The sequence below is a fragment of the Anthonomus grandis genome, chromosome 7 (genome assembly GCF_022605725.1).
Source record: "Anthonomus grandis grandis chromosome 7, icAntGran1.3, whole genome shotgun sequence".
NCBI classification, from domain to species: Eukaryota; Metazoa; Arthropoda; class Insecta; order Coleoptera; family Curculionidae; genus Anthonomus; species Anthonomus grandis.
Window position 1 is genome coordinate 12,700,636 of NC_065552.1, and position 26,607 is coordinate 12,727,242.

Below are 26,607 nucleotides of genomic sequence, written 5' to 3' on the forward strand. Positions count from 1 at the left end.
ATCTCTTTAAGTAAGCATTTCGACATTAATTACTCTTGACAAAAGCATATTTGTATTCTGCGATGGAATCGTTCAGTTCCTTGCCAGTCGTCTCTCCGTTATAATCTTGGCTAGCCGTGTCCTTATTAATAAGTGTTGAAGTAATAAAACCACATGACTGTGAAGTTTAATCGGTGTCTTATTTAAAATCTCGGTTCACAACAAATAGAATTGGCCATAAAATCCAAAAATGGAATAATAAATAGGGTGTTCTGTCAAAAAAATGCAACATTTCTGGCGGAAGTCTTGTTTTTTTTTTATTACGATTTTCAAATTCTCCGACCTAAAGTACATCGAATGGTTATCTTCAATTTCTTGAAAAATTCTGAGAATATCCAATTTTTTGTCTTAAATGGACTACCCTGTACAATTGCATAACAATACAATAGTTTGAATATTTACAAAACAATATACAGATTGTTTATGAATTTACTACTACACTATTAAAGACGAAGAGAAAACTTGTTTACTTATCCGACCTCCTGAAAGTCATTCTTCATAAAAACTGCTTCTACGACTACCCGAAACCAGATTTATATACCAGGTATTCAAAATTACAAACAAGGATATTAATTATTTTTATTTTCTGAATAGATGGTACATAAATCAAGGATTTTAGGACGTTGGAATAAAACAGGAGTTTCTATAAAGAATAACTTCTTTTGAAAATCCTGTGAATGTGTAAATAAAAGAGTTTTCTCTGAAATAATAAATTCAAATACATATTAAACAAAAAAATTAAATTATTTAAAACATATACTAATAAATATATATATAGGTATACATCTGTATTAACTATTACAATTATCATTTGCCTGTAATTTTATTTACCCATAATTTTATTAACACATTTCAACACTTTCAGTTCCAATATGTTACAATTTTTAATTTTTTTTAGTCAATTAAGAAAATAAACTTCTAGGTTACTATATAAAATATACTATATAAAATACCATTTAGTGGATGTTAACGAATTTAAAAAGGGTGAACGAAAAAAAAACATATTTGATTAAATATCCACATATGAAAGCAATTATCAATATAAGATATTATGAAAACCATTTCTAAGAAATTTAGAAGATAGGACAGGGAAAGGAAATTAAATTAATAAAAGATTAAGAAGTTAGAAAATTGCACTAAAATAGACCAAATATATTATCAAATTTTCTGTATTTTTTCCCAAAACTATTCTGTATAAAAATTAGGAATAATATTTAGATAATGTATTTAATTTGTTGCGGTGGCTTTTCTTAAGTCTTTCTCATAAATCTCGAACCACAAAGGTACATTTGCCGAAAGAAACATGGCAAATGATTTGAAAGACTTCTTATATGCAGATATTTTCCTAACTTGTATCAATACTTCGGCATCCTTACACTGTTCTATCGTTAAATCAAAACTTATAATAAACTCATTATTTTGAAAATTCTTATAAACCTCTTTCAAATGGTTCGTTATAGCCATTTCCCGTTCAATTAAATTGTTACTTAAATTACCCAATTTCAGTTGCTTGGCCGTGGCTTTTCTTGCATTCCACATATCAATTCTCCCACCATATGTAAAGGATATTTTCCTTAAACCACCCATGTCACTTTGATTCCCGTTTTTTGTGTCTTCGCTAGTGGATGTTTCTTCGATTTTATTTAATGTCATAAATAAAAGAAAGTCCGTTAAGACAATAGTAATAAAATTCACCACTCTATTAAACCATTCCTGTTCACTACAATGATTTCCAATTTTATGTAGAGAGAGTCTCAATAAATCCTCTTCGGAATAAATTTTTGGCCTCTTTGAATTTGGGGGCTGTTCAGTAAGGAGTTTATACAAAACATTTTTCCTCCCTTCACAAATGGTTTTTCCTAGTTTACAAAAATCCACAAATTTATCAAGTACCGAATCTATTACAGCTGTAGTATTCCGATAATGTTCAAATGGATCTTGAAGGCATATAGCAGAGTCAGCTTTTAAACGTTTTTTACTGGAATTCTCAGGGTCATCGGACAAAACATACCGTTTATAGCGTTCATAGGAATAAGGAAGGTTAGCTGGTTCTGCAAAGTAAGTTTTAGGTAATGGCTTACCTAAATAGGGGCAAATAATCAAAGTTTTATAACAGAATTGTAAATAGTAGCTAAAAAACTGCTCCACTAACTCTAGTAAACTTGTATATGACAACTTGTCACTATAAAACTTGTAATTAGGAACAAACTCCCCGTTCCATACCCCCTGTATATTTGGATACTGTTGGCATCCAAACTGCTGCAGAGAGAAAACTGAAGGAAACTTATATGGTTCTTGTTGTAGGAAAAATATAAACATCAAAGCTAAAGAATAGTTAGTGAACAAATGATTTTGTCCGGTGATTTTATGATGTTTTCCCCAATATTTTAATATGATCATTGCTTGCCTCAGCTTATTATTAAGACTAAGGTAATAGTGTATTAGTTTGGTGTTGCATACCCCTAAAATATTGTTTATATTTATATCACATTTAATACCTGTCGCTTTATGTACGCATTTAATAATGGGAATTTTTGCAGTGGCGATTACAAAACAATTGATAAACTTATAAGATTTCACCAAAAGTCTTTTAATGACATTTAAATGATTAACTTCCACGCCATCCTTGTCATCATCTGTCACATTTGATAAATACACGTCAACATCGCTGTTCTTGAATCCTAGTCCCGTTAATGTAGAACCGAAGGGGTGGATCCGAATGTTATAATATCTCTCGTGTAAAGTGTTGTAAAGATCCTGGCAGATAGTGTTGCATTTTCTTGCAGAGTCATTTTGGTCGGGTTGTAGTCTTCCGACTAGAAGAAGACATTCGTGGTCGAAATTGTTGATTTCTTTCAGTTCATCGATTATTTGCTTATACATTTTTTCATCAAACTGGTCTTCAGAGAAATTACCTAAAAAATAAATGATAAAATAGTAGTGCGTCAGAGAGTATATAAAGGTATCATACATACAGAGGTAATATACAGTGAAAATATACAGGTTACGCCAGACCTATTTAGATATATATTCGGTCAATAACAAATCTTTCAGATTCTTTTAAATCATTTTGAAACTGGGAAAAAAGCTATAAAAGTTTCAAAAAAAACATCACAGCACTTTGCAAGTATGTGACAGAAAGCTCAGAAACGTTAATAACTGCTGCCAGCAGATCATCAAGAAAATTCACTTGAGCAACCTGCTGATTTTACAAAAAAAATTATTTTCAGTGATGAGGCCGGTTTTCACCTCGATTGCTTTGTTAAGAGGAAAAAATTGTCGCATTTGGAGATTAGAAAATCCACGAATGATTCATCAGAAAGAATCCCCAACCTGTCACTGTATGGTATGAATTATGACCTGGAGGAATATTTGAACCATTTTTTTTTGAAAATTCTTAAACAGTTTCTTGTACCTCATTGGGATGCTATTAATCTTGATTACATATGGTTTTAGCAAGACGGTGTCATTCACGATCTTGCACGAGTTTAATTCTGGTCGTGTCATTTTCCGATTTGGTGACCAGAATTGACCTCCACGCTCTTGCGATTTAACGCCTTTAAACTTCTGGCTGTGGGGTTATCTTAAGTGGTTTATGACAGCCTGCAACCATCGAAGCATTGAAAGCCGAAATTACACGCTGTATCAATGAAATGCCATCACATGTATAGAATAACGATATTGAAAATTTCGTCAAAAAAGTACGCTTATACCAGCAAAGCCGTGACGGCCATTTAGAAACTGTTTTGTTTCATACAAAATTCTCAAAGGTATATTTTCTAAATCAATAAATATTAAAATACTTTGCTACAGAATACCATGTTTTATTCAATACTGAAAAAAGCGATCTTATTGAAACACCCTTTATATTCGAACTGCATGCGAACGTATTTTCTAAACAAATATATATTTTCAGTCTTAAAGTTAGGTTGGATGTAAATTCCAAGCCGTTTAAATCTTTTTTCTCTTTATTGCCAACGTTTCGGCCTTTATTAGGCATTCTTCAGGGTGAACAGAAAAAAATCAAGGCTTTTGATTTGACAGTGTAAAATAGAACCTTGGTGTATCTTTTGATGATTCCATTAAGTACCTAATATACGAGGATATACAGGGTGTTCCGTTGATCATGTTACAAACTTCTAGGGCAGATAGAAAACGTCAAAAGAAAAACAAAAGTTCATATAAACATGGGTCCGGAAAAGCTTCCTCAGGGAGCTAGAGCTCTTTGAAAAGAACCTTTAAAAACTAGTTTTTTTTTAATAGCTCCGGAACTACTTTAGTACGTTTATTCTTTTGAACCTACTAAATAAAAAAAATATTTACCAGGGGCTTCTTCTGAAGCCCCTGGTGAATTTCCGCAGCTGCTGAAGTAATCCAAACCACGCCTGATATTTTTAACCACGTCAACCTTAATATGGTGCGTAGATACAATAAATGTATCGATCGTGGCGGCCGGCATTTTGAGTAATTAATATTTTAAGTTTATTTTTGTAATACCAATCTTTAATAAAATTTGTTTACGTTTCTAAAATTGTTAATTTGTTGGTTTTTTATTACACTTAAAATCATTTAAACATTTTATGACTCAAGGTAATTAAAGTGACAGTTAATTAATTTGAGTACCAATTTAATAAAGTGGCTACCTTAACTTTTTTTAAACATTTATTGTTTATTTACGCCAGATTTTTTTTTAAATTGTTTATTAATAATAATAGGTAATTCATTTTTGTATCTCATAACTTGCTTTTCGTCAATTTTCACAAAAACAGTGATATTTACCATTTACCGACTTTTACTAAGAGCACCTTTTTTATATAAAAAGCATAGGAACATCATGATATAATGCCCAAACGGGCAGAAATTAAAGTCTTAAAGAAATGGGCCTAAATTTACCAAATACCCCCCTGATTCTGAAGCCCCTGGTAAATATTTTTTTTATTTAGTAGGTTCAAAAGAATAAACGTACCAACAATAATTTACCTCCCAAAATTGGTTGCGGTAGCTAAAGTAGTTCCGGAGCTATTAAAAAAAACTAGTTTTTAAAGGTTCTTTTCAAAAAACTCTAGCTCCCTGAGGAAGCTTTTCCGGACCCATGTTTATATGAACTTTTGTTTTTCTTTTGACGTTTTCTATCTGCCCTAGAAGTTTGTGACATGATCAACGGAACACCCTGTATATCGAAGCACTGGTGTGCTGGCAATAAGATTAAATCCGAAAAAGATCCCACATCCAACTTAACACTTAAAACTCAAAACAATTAAACTAGGTCACTAAAATAACATGTTAAATCAAATGCATATTTTTTGCACATTTAATGTTGCATTTTAAAATAAGATATTTGACTCTACCGCTATACGTACTTATTATTACCTGTAGGGTGTAAATCTCGTTTTTTCTTATGCTTAACCAAAAGTCTACATCCATGAAAAAAATGTGACTTTGTTGCCATAACTTTCTCGACAGCCTTATGTTCTGTAAAATCCAACAATAAGAAGTCATGGCCAAAATGAGCCCATATGACACTTCCAAATTGGGAGAAATATTTCACCAAACTATTTTCTTTTGTATTATTTGGATAACCTAGAAAAAAAATAAAATAAAATTAGCACCAAGAGTTGACTGTTGTTGGTGCTAATTTAATGCTAATAAATCGTAAAGCAAAAAAAAATTTGTAGAATATTAAAACCACGCGAAAAACTGCTTTTAGACACCGGCGGAGTGTCCCAACTCAGTTAAACAACATGAGATGCGAAATGAAAATAAACTATTTAGGCCTAAACACTTTGAGACCGCAGCAAATACATAACGCTGTCCGTTGGCGTGGCAACCTAATAGGTCTACTCCCGATCTATTGGCCGATGTGCTTCGCGTGACGTCACATCGGGTTGCATTCGATTCGAGACCCTGTGGAAGTAAAGTTTAGCTACCACCAACGTCCACTCATTATTTTACTCTTATTTTTATTTTATTAATATCCTCTTCTAAGAAAGAGGATAGGTTTACGACAATAGTGAAAGATTACTAACTCATAAAGTTGTAAAATATGTAGTTTTGTATCTATTTTAATAAACCTAATCAAGATAGCTGCATATTTTATAAGAATAATGCAACTTTTTATTTGTTCACACTTACAGAACAAAATACACATATCAAAATGTTCTACAAGACAAGTTTTATTTTTAGACGAAAAAATTAGTTTCCAAGATAAATTCTATTTATTATTTGTTGGACATTCCTTTAAACACACCTTATCACATTCATCACATATTAAGTTATTCTTGTTGATATAAAATAAATAGTTGAAATTCTTTAAGACCTATTGGGTAATGTCAATGTACGGAGAATATATTTTGATTGTGCAACATAGACAATATGTAAAGACAACATTTTAATCGTGAAATAGTTACTACCTGTTGGTATGATACAGGGTTTTATGAACATCTAAGGCGTCGCAGAAGCTACAAATTCTACCAAGATCACTATACGAAGGTTGTGGCAGAAATTTCAAGAGACTGGTGATGTGAGAGAAAGACATAGGTCCAATCAAAGTCAAAACAGAACTATACATGAGAGGTTTATTCGCCTTCCGGCGTTACCAAATCCCAATGTTACTGCCAACTAACAAGAGAGTAAGTAAGTAAGTACAGCTAAGAAGAGAGCTGTTCGTGTTGTTAGTGTCATTGCTGAAACAATAAGCAGTAGGTTCCATGAAAACAATCTTTATGCTTCGGAAAATCGGACAAGAAGATTAGGATGGGCCGACGAACATCAATCAAAGAGCATGAATGGGCATGTACTCCTTTCACCGATGAATCAATGTTTGAGATACATCCTGATTTAAGGGTGAGGGCATGGGAAATACGTGGTAACGCGTCTTGGTTGCAAACCATTCAAGAAGTTAACAGGTATCAATGTGGAACCTTGATGGTTTGAGGTATAGTTTTGATAGGTTTTTCGAAATAATCTGATTCCCATGAACTGCAATCAAATATCGGAATTTCATAAATTTTGAATCCCATTGTTCATCCAGGCGCTATAGAATTTGGTGAAAATGTACTTATGCACAACAATGGGCGTCCGCATGTAGCAAGAACCAACTCAGAAGAACAACAGAATTAATGATTTTTGATAAATTAATATTCAGCAGTGTTCACAAAATGGATTCAGATGTGTTTAATGTATTAATATTTTCCAAATTTTCATTTTTCTTTTAATACTTTTGTCCTCTTAACTATTTTAATATGTGTATACCTCTCACATAAATTCCAAATCCATCCTTATTAGATTTGTTTACAACTACCCGGTTCCTTAGTTATAATTTGTGCTTATGATTATCTAATATTAATAATTAAACTACTTTAAAAACCTTTTAAAGTATAAGGTTCTAAAGTATTTTAACCTGAACCTATACAGGGTATATTCTAAAATTCGGTGCAAATATTTTAATAGCAAGTGTCCGTTTTTTTGGGTTCTCTTGACATTTTCCGTCCCAAAAATGGTGTAAATCCAGATTCAGGAGGGCTACCTTATGATACTCTATATCTTATGTTTCCGGTCAGAATTTTGAAAATCTAAAACACCATCTAGTTAGCCATGAGAAAATCTAAAATGATCATTTCATGCATTTTTCCGATACAATAAATTTGATTTGACAAAAATTAAAGCAGTCACGGCCTACTTCGTTTTTTCTAATTTGGAAGTTTAATAATGCTCTTGTTTCGTTTACGAGCGATTTTCTCGAAAACTATTAATAGTATTGAAAAAATGCAAAGAATAAAAATTTGAGATTTTTTCATTGCTAACAAGATGGTGTTGCTATATTTTTAAATTTCTTATTTAAAACATGAGATAGAGGCCATGAGAAGGGTAAGCCCACCTGAATCCTCCTCTAAAATTGGATTTACCCAATTTTTGAGACGGAAAATGAAAAAGGCACTCAAAAAAAGGGGGACTTGCAAATTTTCAGGACTATTGACGCATAACTGTAGTCAAAATTCCAAATAATCGATTTTCTTCAAGCAATTTGCGCGGGCTATAGCTCTAAGGGGGTGTATTTTAGGACACCTGTTTATAGGAAAAAAAACTCTTATTTTGACTCCAACAATACTCTCTTAAAATATTTGCACTGAACTTTGTAACACCGTGTATATCTAGAATTAATAAATTAGCTACTTAAACCACTCACCTCTCACATAAATTCCAAATCCGTCCTTATTAGATTTGTTTACAACTACACCCTGTTCCTTAGTCTTAGCTTTATGAGTATCATGTTTTTTATGTGCCTCATACAATTTCTTATTTGGAAATTGCAAGGTGCACAAGTTGCAGAAAAATATTGAATTTGATTTAGCCTCCATTTTTTTTTAAATATCATTAATAGTTGTTGATGGAATTAAAGATTGTCAGATCTAAAATTAAACATTTTACATTAACTTTTGATGAGTGTTAGTTGTCACTTTCAAAAAATATTTAGGCAGGATGATGCCATTTTCATCACCAGGACTTAAAATTACAGCGTTCAAAGATTCATAAAACTTTATCCCTTCAGCAAGAGCGAGGTCCAAATTTACATAAATGAATACTTGTGCGTTTCTCCTAATGCCGCTATTCACCGCTGGATCTCCTGGCAAGCCTTTAGCAAAATGAATATGATTTCTGGACATACGACTTAGGCCCTTTTCTTTAATATTTAGCCAGTTTTTGAAGTACGTTCCATGAATTATGTCAAAGGGTTGATTTGTCTTGATTGGGGTGAAACATTCGATGCTTACTGCCTAGAAATTTTAAATTATGGTGAATGTGTAGCTGAAAATTCTATGTCTATATAAAAATATTGCCAAATTAATATATCCATTATTATTTAAATTATTTATTGGAGTCGCAATCACAAAACTAATATGTCATATTTTTAAGTTTCTACATAAACTTTGTTAGTGTAGAAGTTTGGATAATTTAAATATTTTTTCAATTATTCAGAAACCATAGGGAAGAAAATGGATATGTGCGATTTTCACGGGTCCAAGAGAAAAAAAATTTTCTGGTGTAATTCTTGGTGTCTTCACATTTGGTTTACGGCTTCATGATAGCAATAAAATGTTTTGGCATAAATATACAGAGTGTTACAAAATTCGGTGCAAATATTTTAAGAGGTAAAATGCACCTCTTCATAGCTACAGCCTGCGCAAATTCCTTGAAGAAAATCGATTATTTGGAACCGTAACTACAATTATGCATCAATTCTTCTAAAAATTTGCATGTCCCATTTTTCTGGGTGCTCTTTTTATTTTTCCGTCCCAAAAATGGTATAAATTCAATTTTAGGGGAGCTTACCCTTCTGATGGCCCGTATCTTATGTTTCCTATAAGAAACTAGCAACATCATCTAGTAGCCATGAAAAAATACAAAATTTTTGTCTCTTGCATTTTTTCGATATAATTAAGCGTTTTCGAGAAAATCGCTGATAAACGAAAGGCGACCATTATTAAACCCGATTGGGCTATGACTACTTTATTTTTTTCAAATCAAATTAATTTTATCCAGAAATGCAAAAAAACGATAATTTTAGATGGTGTTCTACATTTTCAAATTTTTTATTGGAAACATAAGATATGGGCCATCAAAAGGGGAGCCCCCCTGAATCCTCTCTAAAAATTGGGTTTACATCATTTTTGGGACAGAAAATGTCAAGAGAACTCAAAACAATTAGGACTTGCAAATTTCTAAATGATTTGACGTATAACTGTAATCAGTGTTCCAAATAATCGATTTCCTTAAGCAATCTGCGCAGCCTGTAGCTCTGAGGCGGTGCATTTTAGGACATATGTTTATAGGAAAAAAGTCGTATTTTAACTGCAACAAAACGCTCTTAAAATATTTGCACCGAATTTTGTAACACCCTGTATATACAAAGAAAATATAAAATAGCTCATTTATTTAAATTCTGGCAGGTGTGGGTGTATCTTAACTAAACCAATTTGTCGAATTACACGTTTTAAAAGTCCTAAAAATCTATCTAATGTCCTCTGCTTTTTAAGTTCGAATGTCTTTCGTACACGAATTATGGCGAAATTCGCATAAACCCTATTTTTAAATCACTTTCGTACGGTCCCGTACACGAACTATTACGTGCATGGGTTATGCCGGAATTCCAATGGTCGGAACGAAACCTAAAAAAACTGAACGTAAAGAACCGTGATTTCTATCAGCCAATGAGAGTCCTGAAAGGTTTCACGTCCTACGTGAAGGAAAACACGGATAGAAGTTGGTTAATTCGAACTTCATACCGTTTCTTGCGTCCGTTCAGTCCTTTGTGTTATTTGTTTTTTATTGTTATTTTTGAGTTATAACGAAATCATTTTTTGTTGATTTTTTTATTAGTTATTTTGTATCATTTTCTTTAGAATGTCGAATTTGGGTTCGACCCCGGGTTCCACATATTTTAAATGTAGCGATTGTGGTTTTTTTATTAATAGTCAGTCAGTCACAAAATTATTAGGAGGACAATATTTTAACTTTTAGCATGTATATATAATATAAATTGTTATTATTTTATCTTTTTGTCAGTTTTTTTTTGTGTCAATCTAGTTTATGTTATAGCTTTTATTAGTTACAGTTTCTCTTTGTTTTATTTGTTTATTTATTTTGTAGTATTAATACTATTAATAGGCGATGGTAAAGATTTAAGCCAAAAATTTGATTTTAATCATTTATGCCAGAAAACCTCTATGGGATCCGAGAACCTCTTTACAATTAAAGCATCAAAATAAGTTGAAGCACTTGCAGGAGGTCAACACCAAAAACACGAGTAAAAATATAACGTCATTTTACGGATACGCATACCTCTAGTGGATGGACTAAAAGTCACGGATAGGCTTGACAGTCTCACGTATCCGTAATTACGTACCAATTTGGATTCAGGCGGAGTTTGGAGATACGTTTTACCAGTGGCGGCTCGTAGGTCAATCTTCAGGGGGGTCATTTTGGTTTGAAAACTTATAATTTACTCTAATAAAAAAAAATCAAACTATTAATTTTTTAAAGTATTTGAAAGATCTTTTAGCATATTTATAGCATAGGAATATTTATATAATAAATTGTAAATTTATTAAAATGAAACTTATCTTAAATATTTTAATATTTTAAGTCAATTCTCCTATCCTTTAGTTCTGCAAAATAGTCTGTGACCTTCTCATTGAAATTTGGAATGCTTTTGACAAGCGTTTTCTCGATGCTCAACATAGACAAGGCACTAAGTCTAGATTGTCCCATCGTATTACGCAGAAATGTTTTTACTCTTTTTAAAGTAGAAAAACATCTCTCACTTTTCACGAGTGTGCACAAAATAATTAATAATTTCACTGCTTCAGGAAATGTTTCAGACAAATTCATGTTAATAAAACGCTGAAGTATGGCTACTGCACCGGTACTATTGCGAAAATCCTCACGACAATATATGACTGACTTCAAGTTCCGATTTTAGTTTGGAAATATTTACTTTGGGATTATGAGCCTTCACCATATTTAAAATATTTTGCGAAAAGTTGATAGTGTATGCTTCAAATTTCTCTATGTAGAATAACTGTGAGACACATGAGATGATCATTGAAACCAAACCTGTGATTTATTTCAGATATAATAATATCACAAATTTCCCGTGCAGTTCGTCGCTTTGGATTCTCTGTAGCTGTAGTACTTTTTCTTTTTTTTGCTGTTGATGTGCTTGGTTCTTCTGATTCCATTATTTGGATATTGTTATTAAAAGACAGTATATAATTTTTGACAGATATGACATCAATATCTCCCATTTGCAATTGTTTAAACAATATATTAACATGGGGCATTATTTTATGGAAAAATTTAACCAAAATAAAAAAAGCTCATCTTCCAAATGTCTTTTTAAACCAGTTGCTTGATTTATATTGAGACCATCTTGCTCCTCATCAATAATTTCCTCTAAGCAAGATTTTAAATCATCTTTATAAGTGTATACAATTTCAACACATTTTGTATTGAAAGCCCATCGAGTGGGTGCAGCTTTAGGTAGCCTTACTTTAACCAATCTATCCAGAACCATCGTACGTTTTGGAGATAGGCCGAGAAAGGACGAAAATGCGTGTAAATTTGCGAAAAATATTTTTATCGGTTTATGTTGACTCGCCGCTTTTTGTACTTCTCCCAGTTTACCGCTCATGACTGATGCACCATCGTAAGTTTGGGGAATCAATTTTTCAGGTGCTTCATTAATTTTTAATAATTGAAGTTCTTCCAATATTACATTAGTTAAATGTTGTGTTGTGGTACCTGGAGGGTTAACAAATTTTCAAAATCTTTCATGTACAATACCAGACAATCATCTGCGTTTTATTGGAGCTGTCTGTGGTCTCATCTACTTGAATTGCCACAAAATTTGTCTGGCCAATCTCCCTAATTATATGAGTATGTACAATGGCTAACATTGATTCTACAATATCGTTTTGAATTGTTCTTGATGTTCCTTTAAATACTGTACTTTTTTCAATATGTTCTTTAAACATTAAACCCAGTTCAGAAACAAAATCGATAAGGCCCAGAAAAATTCCAGGATTATTGGAGCTACTTTCGTCATGACCGCGCAATGCAATTTCGAAACTCCGCAAAATTTTACACATACGATTAGTTTGTTTAAAATACAGTAACTAACTAAAACAAAACATTCATCCAGTCGGGCCGTCGACTACGTTAGCGATATAGAACTGAAAGGTAACTCTCACTCCCACTCACGAAATGCGAATCTGCCCTCTTTGTTCTATTTTACATGCATTTCTCCATAAGCCTTAAGAACTGTATAGGGACAATTTAAAATACGGCCCAGCCACGGGCTTGTGTGATGAGCGCGAGGCGCGACGTTAGTAATATATTTATTATTTGTTTTGCCAATGCAGACTGCTTAGAGAATTTTATAATTCACAGTTAAGTTTAAGATAAAAGATATTTTTAATAAAATTGGTATTTTTATGAGATTATCTTAGGGGGGTCATTGACCAATTGACCCTAAGAAGGAGCCGCCATTGCGTTTTACGTACATTCAGTTGAGATCAGCCCATCACGCAGAACGTAACGTAAAAGCTTGTCTAGCTCCAGCTTTTCACGTCCCATTACGTCGAAGTATGGTGCTAGTCAACTCAGCCATTGATCGCTGAGAAGCAGCAAAACGCAGGGCACTGCGGCGGTAATCAGTTTGTTTAACGTTACTTTGTACCTACGTAGCATATTTTTTGGAGAACACTTTAGGCGTCATTAACGAAGTCAAATTCAAAAACACCGTACTTAAACAAATAACTTCGAATCAGATAGGATTAAAACTAAGAGGTACGGTGTAAATATTGTTTTAAATGTCATAAGGATCCATGGATGTAATTGGTATTCTTTTAATTTCTGAGAAACTGCGAAGCTTCAGTTTATCGTAAATCAGGTTCACCAATCATTATGTTACGTACAAGATCTTACGTTTCGTTCCAACCAACGTAATTCCGGCATAACTCAAGAAGTAGTAGTAGTACTATTTTCTGGAATCTACGATTTTTGCAATCCGCGTACAACTTTCGATTGATTTTAAACATTAAATTATTTTTAGTGCTTATTTCTGTTATTTTTTTTTTAATTATCGTGTTTAACTACACTTTACTCAATTGCTTTTTACTTTTTCTCAACTTGTTAATATTTTTTTATTGTTGTAAGCTGTGGTATGAGTTTTTATTAATTTTGAGAAGATAAAATGAACTAGGTCAATAACTTATATGTAGTACATACCTATATTATGAAGAAATAATAATAATAATAGCATGGTAGTTTCAATTATATGAATAATAGTGTGGCGTTTTTCAACTGTTCGTTACTATGTACTATGAAAATTTGTCACTTATTTTGACAAGCACAAAACAACACTACTTCGTTCCCCTTTAAAATACTCTATAGTGAGTTGCTATTCAACGTAAAATGAATGTAAAGAAACTGTATTAGAGAAAAGAACAACAACATCGCTCATTTGAATACTGAATCATTTGAATTATATATATAGCTTAAGTAATTAAGCTACAAATCAACGGATATTTGGACCCTAACTCTTTTTTTTTTTAATTCTTTTGCCACTTTTAGTGGATGGTACATGCTCAGCCTTAGCACACTAATTATTCCTATCAGAATTAATTGGTTAATTTGTTGACGCTTCAATTACTTCTTTCAGAGGAGCATCAAATGTAAAATTCATCCAGATTCTAGAATCATGGTATTTCCCCCGTTAGCCACTGTACCAATAATAGGTTAATGACTTGCTGTTAATGTTTCATTTGAAATCTTGCCATGTCCAAAAAAATGTTCAATAAACCCATAACCTATTTACAGATGTTTGTTGCGTTTGTGCAAAAACTACCAGTCCCAAGGATCAGTTTTAAAAGACTTTTCTAATATATTAATGCCTAATTGACCTCGTTCTGTTTGCATTTATTTTTGTTACAATCAAAGCAAAACATTTATTGTTGCATTTAGGCATGACATAGCTTACAATCAGTGCTCTTAAATGGTAACCCTGTTTAGTAGGTTGAAATAAATAAGTTTCTAGATATTCTGATTAATCAAGAATTAGGCTTTGAGGACCATATACTAATCTTAAATAGAAAGCTTATACTGTATTATTAACGAATATGTTGAGGCATTCGCGAATAAGGCAAATAAGTAATTGAAATGTTATAGTATTCAATAAAAGTATGAGATTATTTATTTTGTGAAAATTTTCTTATTAGTTTCTGAACAGAAAAGTTAATATGCTTGTAATAAATAACAGGGGCAAATTGAATAAAAAAATATTTTAAGTAGCAGGTTGTAATTACTTATTTAAAAAGTAAGCCCCTGTATAAGAAGTCATAAAACCTTTGTAGAATTTAAAACCGCTTTATAAAACGGTAGAACTGTCGATGCAGATCATCAGCAAATATTAAACCAAAAAATTAAATGAACGCGAGGCATACTAGAAGGGATAATTTGGAGGATACTACCACGTCAGGTCTTTTTTCATTTATCGTCCATTTTCTTAATCAAAATTCTTTCAGAAATTTTAAATATTCGGGGTCAAGGGTACGATAACGATGGAAATATGAAGGAAAAACAACAGCTTACAAAAACATCTGATTGAGATTAATACTAAAGCTTTTTTTGTTTCTTTGTGGATTGCGTATCCTTAACTGTAAACGATACATATGAGGTTTCATTTGAAGCAGTTGACATTTTTTCAACAATTCAAAAAGTATTTAATTTTTTTCTGATACTACTAAGCAGTGGCTGTAAAAGCTGTACATTATAAAATGAAGATAGAAGTGTAAATAACGCTCTTAAAGAGATTACTGATATTTGATATTAAAACTCGTCATCAAGCAACAGGCATCTCCAATAAAATACGACAATTTCTGTCGGCAATTATCATATGGTTTGAACTTTTATCTAATGTAAATATTGTAAGCGAAATGCTTACAATATTTACATCAAGAACATAAATATTAATTTTCTAGTTTCCATGGAAAATTTAAATCAGCTTAAATCCAGAATTGTAAGAATTGTAAGGTTTAGGAGTGACTAACATTTTAATAATATTAGCAGAGGCTAGACAATTAAAACTCATATAAAAATAGTTACAGCTACAATGAATCAAGAAATGCTTACCAATTTGCCTCCAATTTTTATAGTAAAAATAATATTTAATGATAAGATATTTGTGATGTCTTAGATTAGAATATTTGGTTAAAGAATTTGCGAATTTCAATGCCAAAAAAGCTGAATTTTAGTGAGGACGTTAAGTTTTTTATTTAGATAAGTCTTACTTTTTAAATTAGGTTGGGTTGGTTTGTAAGTTTTTTTGGCGTTATTTAGTTACAATGTTTTGTTGATTTTTTTGTTAAAAGCTTTAATAAAATTTATACTATACCAACAAAAATTGAATAATACCTACTTTATAACTTTCCTGCATATAATTCAGGGATCTTATTTGGGTGAATCCACAAAAAGAGTTCCTGTTATAGTGGCCATGTTGGCAGTTTGTAGTGTGAAACTAGTCCCACTGCACCAGAAATAAATACATAAAAATATTTCTACACCATTGATGCTTTTTTATTATTTTGGCTGCTGTGCAGTTTTTTTTCTATGTTATGTTTGTATTAATGCAGAATAAACATTTCCAGGGTTAAGGAGTTAAAAAAAGAACAGTAAATTTTAGCACCGTCAGGCACCATTTCTGAGAGCACGCATTTGTTTGGCCAGCGCACAGATTACTTCAGAAATGGTCCTGCCTAAAATAGCCATATTGCTGAATTCCATTTTTTCTTAAACGACCTGCCAACAATGCAGCATTTTTGGTGCAAGCTTCAGAAGCCCATGCCTACATTAAAAAAGGGTTAATTGAATGTAAAAGAATTGCTTCTTTTGAAGAAGAAGCCTGTTAGCGTACTGTAATAAAGTCAATATCCCTTACAAAAGAACATAAATCCCAATAAGGCTGTTTTCTTCGGCTGGATCATTATTATAAAAGCATATTGGAGTATCAAAGAACAATCTTGCAATGTTTGCAGTAAATCAGCATCTTCAGTAGACCACTTGATCCATGATTACAATTCACACAATATGAAAAACAAACCAAAATTAACAATATTCAAAATAAAACTAAATTAACAAAAATACTAGAATTAAATAAAATGTCTAGGCAACCAACAAACAACAACAGGCTTGATCTTGCCAAAATAAAAGCAGAAGGTTATCACATTATAATAGCGAACAGGTTTCACTATTTGAATACAATCCTCAGGACTAAAATTCCTACCTTTATAGCCTCATAACTTGTGGAATGGGAGCTTATGCTCTCCATGTGCCCAGTGCCTATATATAAAAATGTGTGTGTGTGTGTGTGTCTGTCTATAATTAAGTATTTCAGCTTATTTTATTATGTATTATTTTTTTAACTTAATATGTACTTTATATCAATTTTTTATTTTAGATATTGGGCAATAAAACTAGTGTTTTTGGCAATATTGTGACATAATATAGTATACACTTCTGTGGTTTTAACATTAATAAATGATTTAAATTTGAATAATGTAAGACTTGGACAAGAAGATGTAAGACATTATAGAATGAAAATGGACTATTATATATTAATATATTTAGTATTAATATATTAGGTAGTACAACTTATCTTGTGTACTAGCATTGTAAAAACTAAAAATTACAAATTCATAGAAGAACCAATACATATTTCTATAGTTTTTAAAAATAGTTATAAATAAGTAAAACTGCTGCCAAACACAGAAGTTAGAGGCAATAAATTAAACAATAATAGATCAAAACAAAAGGTAATACAAAATATGAAAATAATGTTAGAGAACAGGTCAAAAGTTATAGCTAAAAAATTCATTAAGCCTATAATATACCTTAGTTAATAAAAAGGGTTTTAACTTGCTTTTGAACCTATTAATATCTACTGTTATACAATATGTAGAGAAACACACATAAAAAAGTAAATTTGGAATACACTACCGGACAAAAGTAGAGAAACTGTTAAATTATGTTTTATTTGAGTATGCTGAGAGTAATGCAATTCTATACATACTGAAAATCATTAATATTTTTAAAGATTTTATTTCGGTAAAGTAATAAATTATATGACAAAACCAAAGATTTTATTTAAATTAAAAAAACGAACCAATTTTTTTTACTAAATATTTAAACATAATACTTATTTTCAAACTAATAAAATGAATAGTGGGTAGAGTCTTGCAAAACTTTTCTTAGATCATTTTAATGCTGATCTGATGTTGTCTTATATGCCGAGCTAGTTCCTTCCAGAGGTTTTCAATAGGGTGAAGATTGGGACTTTGTGCAAGCAAGAAGTCCATAACCCTAATCTTTTGTAATAAAAACCATTCTTAAATTATATTTGATTTATGTTTAGGGTCATTATCCTGCTGAAATATCCAAGTCAATGGTAAATTATCTTCAGCAAATGCTAGCATTGTATTTTTTAGACTATCTAAATACACAAAAAATCGATCCATAATACCCACAATAACATATAATGGTCCTATACCATACCAGAAAACACAAGCCCATATCATGTACGATCCACACCATCCTTTAGTAGTGTTTGTATACTTTGGATCAGATCTTGTGCGTTCTATGCAATGTATCCACAAGACCTAAATAAATTAAATTTACTTGCATCAATAAAAAGAAGTTTTTCCCGTCGTTGGTTGTCCAATGCAAATATTTTTTCTCAAAGTTATGTCGGGTGCTTCCTGCTGGTTAATGGATAAAAGGAATATCAAATGTGATGGAAAAAATGCAGTTGTTAAGATCAACAATATTTTTAGAAAATAGTAATTTAAATACTGAAGGTTTTTACAATATAAGGAATTTTAAAAAGTTTCTTTACTTTTGTCTGACAGTGTAGTTGCCCTGTCAATGACACTCTGATCACCCAACAAAAAGTAATTCAATGCAACAAGAATAAGTTGTCATCAAAAGAATGAAAAGCACAAAATATAATTTAATTTTCTTAAAAAATATCTAGGCTTTAAGATTTCTTATAGGTAGTGGAATAATAAAGAACTGAACACAATAGTAGTCTAAGCCTTGTCTAGTTCGAGAGAGTCTGCGAATGTCTGTAATTACATTCCTACTAAGCCTGGTGTTGTATGTATAAGCAATTTTGTCTTATTTGTGATTTTTACATCATTCTTATTATAATCACATTTTTTATGCTTAATTTTATTAAAATTAAAAGATTTCTCTAAAAACTACAAATTACTTAATTGTTAAAAAAATAAAATGGACATTGGATCCTTACAACACATTTTCAGAAACAAGTTTACAGTGTACACATTATAATTTTTTTCTTTTTTTTTGCATTCTATTTTAAGTAAAAAAAAAACTTCCATTTTTTTTTGAAAAGTAGACTAGCTTAACAAATGATAACAAAATGATTTGGCAAAAAATTAAAGTCTTACCTTAAATTATCTGTTTATTTATTTTTTTTAACCTTCCGGTACTAACGTGCGGACTGCGAGTCCGCATTTCCGAAGAATTCCGAGTAGGCGGCTGTACCGCTCAGTACCTGTTGCGATTGGGGGCTCCAATTTAGTGTTAAGTGGTAAACAGAGTAGGGTGCTTCGTGTTGGAGTTAGGCTCTTATGCGGACTCTCACTCCGCACGTTAGTGTTTAAGCTAATTTTTTAAGGAAACAATTTTTAATTAATTTCTGCTTTTTGAAAATTAATAAACCTAAATATTCGATTACAGTGGTTAATATGAATTACGAAAGGGAACAACAATATCTTGGCCAACTCTTCGATGAGGTTGCGACTGATGAGGAGCCATTTGATGACGACTCGAGTTTGCAGGATGATGATGAAGAGACTCAAGATCATAACACGGATGATGAGCAAGATATTGATGACCCAAACAACATCTTGGATTTTCCAGATGAAATAATGGAAGAAGTGGCGCACGAAAAAGCTGCATATTACATTGGAAAAGATGGCCAAACCAAGTGGAGAAAGCATCCAGAAAATTCTCAGGTACGGACAAGCGCCCTAAATAATATCAAGTTTCTCCCTGGGGTAAAGGGAAATTCAAAAGAGTTAAAATTTGCCGCAGAGATCTGGAGTCTATTTTTCACAAATGAAATGTTGCAAGTCATTGTTGATAATACAAATATCTAAGTACATTGGAATGTGCAATTTAAATCCACACAACCGATCAGCAAGGCCCACAGACATTATTGAGCTGAAAGCGCTTATAGGATTGCTTTATATATGTTCGATGTCAAAAAATAGTCGGGTAAATGCCTTCGACTTATTTAGAACAAATGGAACATCCATGGAAATATTTCGTTTGACAATGTCTCGGGAAAGATTCAGATTTTTGTTGCAGTATATTCGTTTTGATAATAAAAATACTAGAATAGAGAGACAAAAATATGACAAATTAGCACCGATCCGGGAGATCTTTGATTCATTCAATTCTAATTTGTCTAAATATTTTTGTGTTTCTGAGCTCACAACAGTGGGTGAAATGTTGGTGGCATTCCAAGGGAGATGCAGGTTTCGAGTATATATGCCCAATAAACCTAACCGATATGGTATCAAAATATATTCTTTAGTGGACGCAAAATTGTTTTACACTGCGAACATGGAAATTTATGTTGGGCAACAACCAATTGGACCTTATAAAGTTAAAACTGATAATGTTTCCCGTCTTTGTCACCCCATCTCAGGAAGCAGCAGAAACATTACCATGGACAATTTCTTTACCAGCATGGCTGTTGCTAACGCCCTTTCAACAAATCATAAACTCACGATTCTTGGTACTATTAGAAAGAATAAAAGAGAACTTCCACTTGAGTTTGTCCAACCTGCTAAAAGACCCAACCAGACAAGCATGTTTGCATTTTAAGACAAAGCAACCATAGTATCGTATATTCCCAATCAAAAAATAAAAATGTGCTTATGTTGTCAACTATGCACCATAATGAAGACAAAATAGACCAAGAAACTGGAAAACCACAAATAATAGTTGATTACAATCAAACTAAAGGTGGGGTTAATACAGTGGACAAGATGTGTGCGGCCTATGATTGTGCCAGAGCTACTCGTCGCTGGCCAATGGTTATATTTTTTATGCACCTTAATATAACAAACTTAAAAAGCAGCGCAAAAAAACTCAAGAATTTGAGGAAGACATATTGGACATGGAAAGAAAAATGGTTGTGGAATTAAACTGCAAGAGAGAAGAAGTTTTAAAGTTGAGATTTGATATCGACAGGATGTCCCAGACTGAGAAGGATTTTGACAAGCTCATTTCAGAACAGAAGGAAAAAATAAATCAACTTCAAAAAGACCTGGAGGAAACACATGCTCTTAGCAGAAATATGATCACTTCTATTAGACTTCTTGAGGCTGAAAATCACTCTTACTCTTGTGAAATAGCTTCCCTTAGAAATGATTTACTGTCTTTTAAAACCTCAAAGACTCCAATGGTAATCCAAGACTCTGATGACGTTGAACCACATACCAACTCTATGTATATGGTGGAACCAACAAATAATTCTGTCAAGTCAAAAGAACCATCTTCATATAAACATAGCTACTCCTATACAAATAAAACACGCCTCTCTTTACCTGAGAAATCCAGAGTTTTTTATTTATGGAGACTCTAGTGCCAGACGTCTATCATCTATTCTCAGGGAATTGTCAGGTGCTTGCTATGATATCTCAGGAAAAGTAATGACTGGCGCCCCTTTTCACAGACTAAGTAAGGACCTTTTTGGCGATGTCATTAATTATAATAGTAAAGATAATGTAGTTGTATGTCTTAAGTTTTACGCAGGTCACACTGTCTAGTATAAATAATCTGTTGTTTATAGGAAAGAGTGCTAATCTTATCTTGTGTATTACGTATAATTTCAGTCACAGTCGCTTCTACTTTAAGACTCTTAAATACATCAATTCATTCATAAGAAATAAAAACCTATCTGTGAGAGTTATCACTAATGCTTTTGAAGGGCCATCACATCGGCTATCACCGAAATCACTTTGTGATATTTTATCATTATATATATCTGCCACTCACTCTGCCTTAAAAATAGTATCAAAAGCTATACCTTGTATGGATATAACATGGAATAGTGGACCTCTGGAACACAACAAAACTTTTTTAGGCCAAAGTCGGTCGGAGTCCATTTTGCTTTAGCCCTTTTAAATATTCAGTCAGTCAGAAATAAATCTGATGAACTCTCTTTATTTTTAGCATATGAAGATAAACCTGTCATTGTTGTTTTGACTGAACATTGACTCAAACAGGGTGAACCTTTTTTTATAGAAAGTTATGCTCTCGCATCCATCTATTCCCGTACTCAGTATAATCATGGTGGAACTTTGATATTAATAGAGAATAAGTTTTTAGAAAGATATAACTTTATTGATATAACCAAGTTCGAGTATCTCCTGGAAGAAAAAACTTTTGAATTTTGCATTGTTTATTCTAAAGAATTAAATTTGTACATTTTAGGCCTTTACAGGTCACCCTCGAGTAATTTTAGTAGTTTTATTGATAAATTATATAACATTTTAAGCCAAATATCGGTAAATGCATCACTAATATTGACAGGTGACATTAATGTAAATTTTTTAGACTGCAATAACTCTAACAATCATTTGTCGATACGTAGAGTGCTGAAATCTTTTAATTTAAGTTTGCATGTTGACCAACCTACTCGCATCACTGCTAATTCAACATCACTTTTAGATTATGTTTGCTCTACTCTCTGTGAAACGCAAGTTGCATGTAGAATTGTAAATGCCGGGTTGTCTGATCATGAGGCCGTATTATGTTCCTTTCTTCTAAGTGAAAAAAAGTGTACCTCAAGAAAAAAAAAGTGCGGAAGGTTGTTCACTAGAAAAAATTTCTGTAAGTTTAAAGAATGTTGTAATTCAATAGACTGGAATGGTATCATACTTAACAACGCTGATCCTTTTGAGAGTTTCCATTCAACTTTAGTGGATGTTTTTGAGTCAACTTTCCCCATGGTGACAATTAGGGAAAAAAGGAGAAGACCCTGGTATAGCCTGGTATTTCTGGTAAAAATCTTCGGTGTTTGCACTCCATACGAAAGTTTGCCCTGGACAACTCCAAATTCATATCCTACTTTAATAGATATCGCAAAATTTACCGCGATACAGTGAAATTGGCAAAAAACTTATACTACTCAAGTAAAATAAACCAATCAAGAAATAAGTCTAGAGAGTCTTGGAAAATTGTTAATGACTTACGAGGCGAACGTGGGAACCCTTCTGTTTCTAATAGCACGGTGTCGGCCGAAACACTCAATCATTTTTTCCTGGGTGTTGCTTTGGGTCTATCAATATTATTGCCTCAGTCTGTTAGAGATCCGCGCTCATACTTACACAACATTAAGATGCCTGAAACATTTTTCTTTAGACCAACAGATTCTAGTGAAATAATGGAAGCTCTATCCTCAATGAAAAATAAGAACTCCTCTGGATGGGATGGGCTGTCACTAAAGGTCCTAACAGCGCTACCGCTACCAACCCTTAATTCTTTGGCTGAGGTGTTAAATGTTTCACTTTCAAGTGGGTCCTTTCCACATTTACTCAAGGATGCCTTGATTATACCATTATTTAACGGTGGAAACTATGATGACCCATCAAATTTCAGACCCATAGCCCTGCTTCCCACGCTTGGCAAGCTTGTAGAAAGATTGGTAAAAACTAGGATGATGGAATTTCTGAAACGGCATAATGTTCTTAACCATCAGCAATTTGGATTCCGAAACTGGGTACATCTGATGCTATTTTCAATTTTTTGGAGAGTCTGTACATGGGGTTGAACGCTGGGAAGAGTGCGGCAGCGGTGTTCTGTGACTTATCTAAGGCGTTTGACTGTGTAAGTCACAGAATACTGCTACAGAAGCTAGAAACCTATGGATTCCGAGGAGTTGCTCTCGAGTGGTTTCATTCTTACCTATCTGGAAGAACACAAAGGGTTTTCTTTGACAATGATATGTCATCCCGTCTGGATATGGACGCTGGTGTACCCCAGGGTTCTGTTCTTGGACCAATATTGTTCCTGCTATATGTCAATGATATCTCTCAAATTCCAATTATGGGCAAATTTACTATCTTTGCAGATGATACAACATTACTTTGGCATGACACTGACACCAAGAGATTAAGGAATATCGTTGATGAAGATTTAATTCTTGTAAAGTCATGGTGTGAATCTAATAGAATAACTTTTAATATTTCTAAAACTAATATTTTAACTTTTAAATGTAACCTTGGAACTGTCACTTTGCAAAATGAAACAATAAGTCCTTCTGAAACATGCAAATTTTTGGGCCTGACGATTGATAAGCAACTAAAATTTGAAAATCATATCTCCTCTTTATTAGGGAAGTAATCATCCAACTGTTATGCTATTAGAGTAATAACACATTCTCTGGGACTTGATGTGGCCAAAATTGCCTACCATGCTCTTATTGAGTCTTATCTGAGATACGGTATTGTGTTTTTTTTGGGTGTGTGCTCTCAGTATTTGTTCAGCTCTCTATTTATTTTGCAAAAAAGAGCCATATGCTATATGTGTGCAGCTCCCTTTCGTAGCCCCTGTAGGCCATTATTTTTAAGACACTCTGTCCTGACATTGCCATGCCTTTTTATTTTAGAGACTGTTTGTCTTATCCACAAAAAATATCGCCATCAGCTTGGCCCCCCTCCTCGGGTTACAATCTCCGAACAACCTTCTCTTTACCTCTGCCTATCCCAAAAAGTGAGCAGATTAAGTCCTCTTTTGTGTATGGGGGCAGAAGGCTTTTTAACCACCTACCCCTTTATATAAGGCTAATAAATTGTGAAAAACGTTTTAGGAAAAATATAAAGAAACTCTTGCTTGCTAAAGCATTTTATTCTGTAGATGAGTTTTTAAATACAATTTTTTGACAATGAAGAGTTTTGTGCAGTGTAATGTGAATTCTTACTACCCTTTCTTTGGGTGTGTTCTATATTCTATGTATGTAAGAATTGTTAAAATTTTTATATTTTTGTAAAAGATTATGTTGTCAACTATCTTTAAGATTTTATATAATGCTTTGTTAACAACAGATGATGTTATGTAACAATAAAGCTATTTTTGACTTTGACTATAGCTCGAATAAACTCCTTCGTTATTTTCAAGAGCAATTCAAAATATGTGGATGATACACTTCGAAGAATATTTCTGGAGAATCTTGGTATGCAGTTACTAGACGGAAATATACGACGAAGAGCTACTAATAATCGGATACCACATTACACTTCGCCTTAGAGAAATCAAACATAAAACGACGCTGCTTTTATTGTGATAGAAAGAAAAATGAGATTTAGCTGTGCATACTGTAACAAACCTATTTGTTTGGAACATGCCAACTACATGTGTAGTGACTGTATGGCTGATGAAAGTGACGAAGATTGATGATATTAGTTTAGTCAGTTTAGGTTAAAAGTTTTATTTTTGTTTTTTGAAATGTAATCATCTTTTGTTTATGTTGAAAGTTTGTTAGAAGTTCTGTTTTTGTTTTTGATAATGATATGTCTCGATTCTGTGATTCTTACAATTTAAAAATTGTTATTTTTTATTAAAGATTTTCTGGGCTTTTGGATTTCAATAATTTACCTTCAAAATGTGTAAATATATTTATATTTGATATGTTTATATATTTCCACCAAGACTAATATAGTTATACACAATTTTTGATAATTTTTCACTGAACAACAGATATGCGGAGTGTGAGTCCGACGTTAGTATTTATATCACATAAGTCCTCGTTAGTACCGGAAGGTTAAAGAATTTGGACATTTCTGTTGGTAGTACTCCAGTAACTCCCAGTAATCAATTGAGTGGTGACAGGTGCTTAAATGCTACATGACATGGTAGTTTAAAGTGGATTTTGAAACCCATTCATCCACTTTCATTCAGTTGAATTTCCACATTCCATTTCAATTGAATTAAGTTAAACCAGTTTATGATCACTAAAGAGGTTTACAGGCGTTTATACATGTGAATTATGTTAAACCGATTTTCACTAAACAACTTAAAGCTGCTAGTATAAACTTGGTAACATAGTTAAGAATATTAAAAATAAGAAAAAACTAAAGTCAACTATAACCTAAACAAAATACTAGTTAGCCCGGGATTACTACTTACAGATATTGAATGTCCTTGAGTTGCACATATTGCTAGTTCTCCATTACAGTCCTTTAAGTTAAATCTTTGTTTATCATTATCTACAACAACCCTTTTTATATCTTCAACTGTGTATTTGTTTCTGAATAAATGATTCTGCAACAATTCAGAAAGTTTTACATAACCTTTTTTGTCTATATTCAATCCTTCATCTGTAGCTTTGTGCCTCAAGACATAACTGAGAGTTTTGCTTAGTCTTAAATCTGTGTTGCTCTAAAATTAATAATATAACAAAAATTGGGTCACAATAACATCAGTAGTAGTAAAAATAGAACTAATTAAAGAAACATCTTACAGACATAAGAAACAGTTTCTCTTACAATTTCCGCAATAATATTACAAACGAATAAAAACAAGAAAATGTTACGGAAAAAATTATAAATACCATATAATTTTAGAAGAAAAAACTTTAGAAGAAACAAACAAACAAACAAAGAATATTGAACATGGAACAGTCAGTTGACAATGTCCAGCAAATGACAGTATAGGGGGCCCCAATTCGGACACTGTAGATTATCTCGGTTGTTATCTAGCCTTGGGGTTTTCACATTAGGCCGGTCGCACATTGGATACGAATTTGTATCGTACGTAAATGTACGATGCTACTTTTAGTAGTCGTACGAATTAAGCGCGCACATATTTGCGCACACGAATACGTTTTTCTCCGTGAAATAACATAAGGGAAAATAAGAATAGAAGTGTTTCGGTGACATTGTGTTCATTAAATCCTTTTTTTTCTTTGTCTTAGGAATT

General features: G+C 32.5%; 2 protein-coding genes across 4 annotated transcripts; both read right to left on the reverse strand.

The window, feature by feature from the left end:
- Positions 1 to 158: 158 nt before the first annotated feature.
- On the reverse strand, positions 159 to 8,396 carry LOC126738936 (speckle targeted PIP5K1A-regulated poly(A) polymerase-like). 2 transcript variants are annotated; one of them, XM_050444427.1, is made up of 3 exons: positions 8,225 to 8,396; positions 5,410 to 5,619; positions 159 to 2,954 (listed from the first exon to the last, which is right to left on the reverse strand). In XM_050444427.1, the coding sequence occupies exons 1-3, from the start codon at positions 8,394 to 8,396 to the stop codon at positions 1,267 to 1,269; spliced, it is 2,070 nt and encodes a 689-aa protein (XP_050300384.1). In that variant the 3' UTR covers positions 159 to 1,266. The 2 variants fall into 2 exon arrangements, with proteins under 2 accessions (XP_050300384.1, XP_050300385.1); XM_050444428.1 differs by lacking the exon at positions 8,225 to 8,396 and adding an exon at positions 7,291 to 7,327.
- A 34-nt stretch (positions 8,397 to 8,430) lies between these two features.
- Positions 8,431 to 26,395, reverse strand: LOC126738938 (tRNA 2'-phosphotransferase 1). Of its 2 annotated transcripts, none has more exons than XM_050444435.1 (3): positions 26,240 to 26,395; positions 25,816 to 26,067; positions 8,431 to 8,813 (listed from the first exon to the last, which is right to left on the reverse strand). In XM_050444435.1, exons 1-3 carry the CDS (start codon positions 26,240 to 26,242, stop codon positions 8,463 to 8,465), a joined length of 606 nt encoding a protein of 201 aa, XP_050300392.1. In that variant the 5' UTR covers positions 26,243 to 26,395; the 3' UTR covers positions 8,431 to 8,462. The 2 variants fall into 2 exon arrangements, with proteins under 2 accessions (XP_050300392.1, XP_050300391.1); XM_050444434.1 differs by having other exon boundaries at positions 26,150 to 26,314.
- Positions 26,396 to 26,607: the final 212 nt, after the last annotated feature.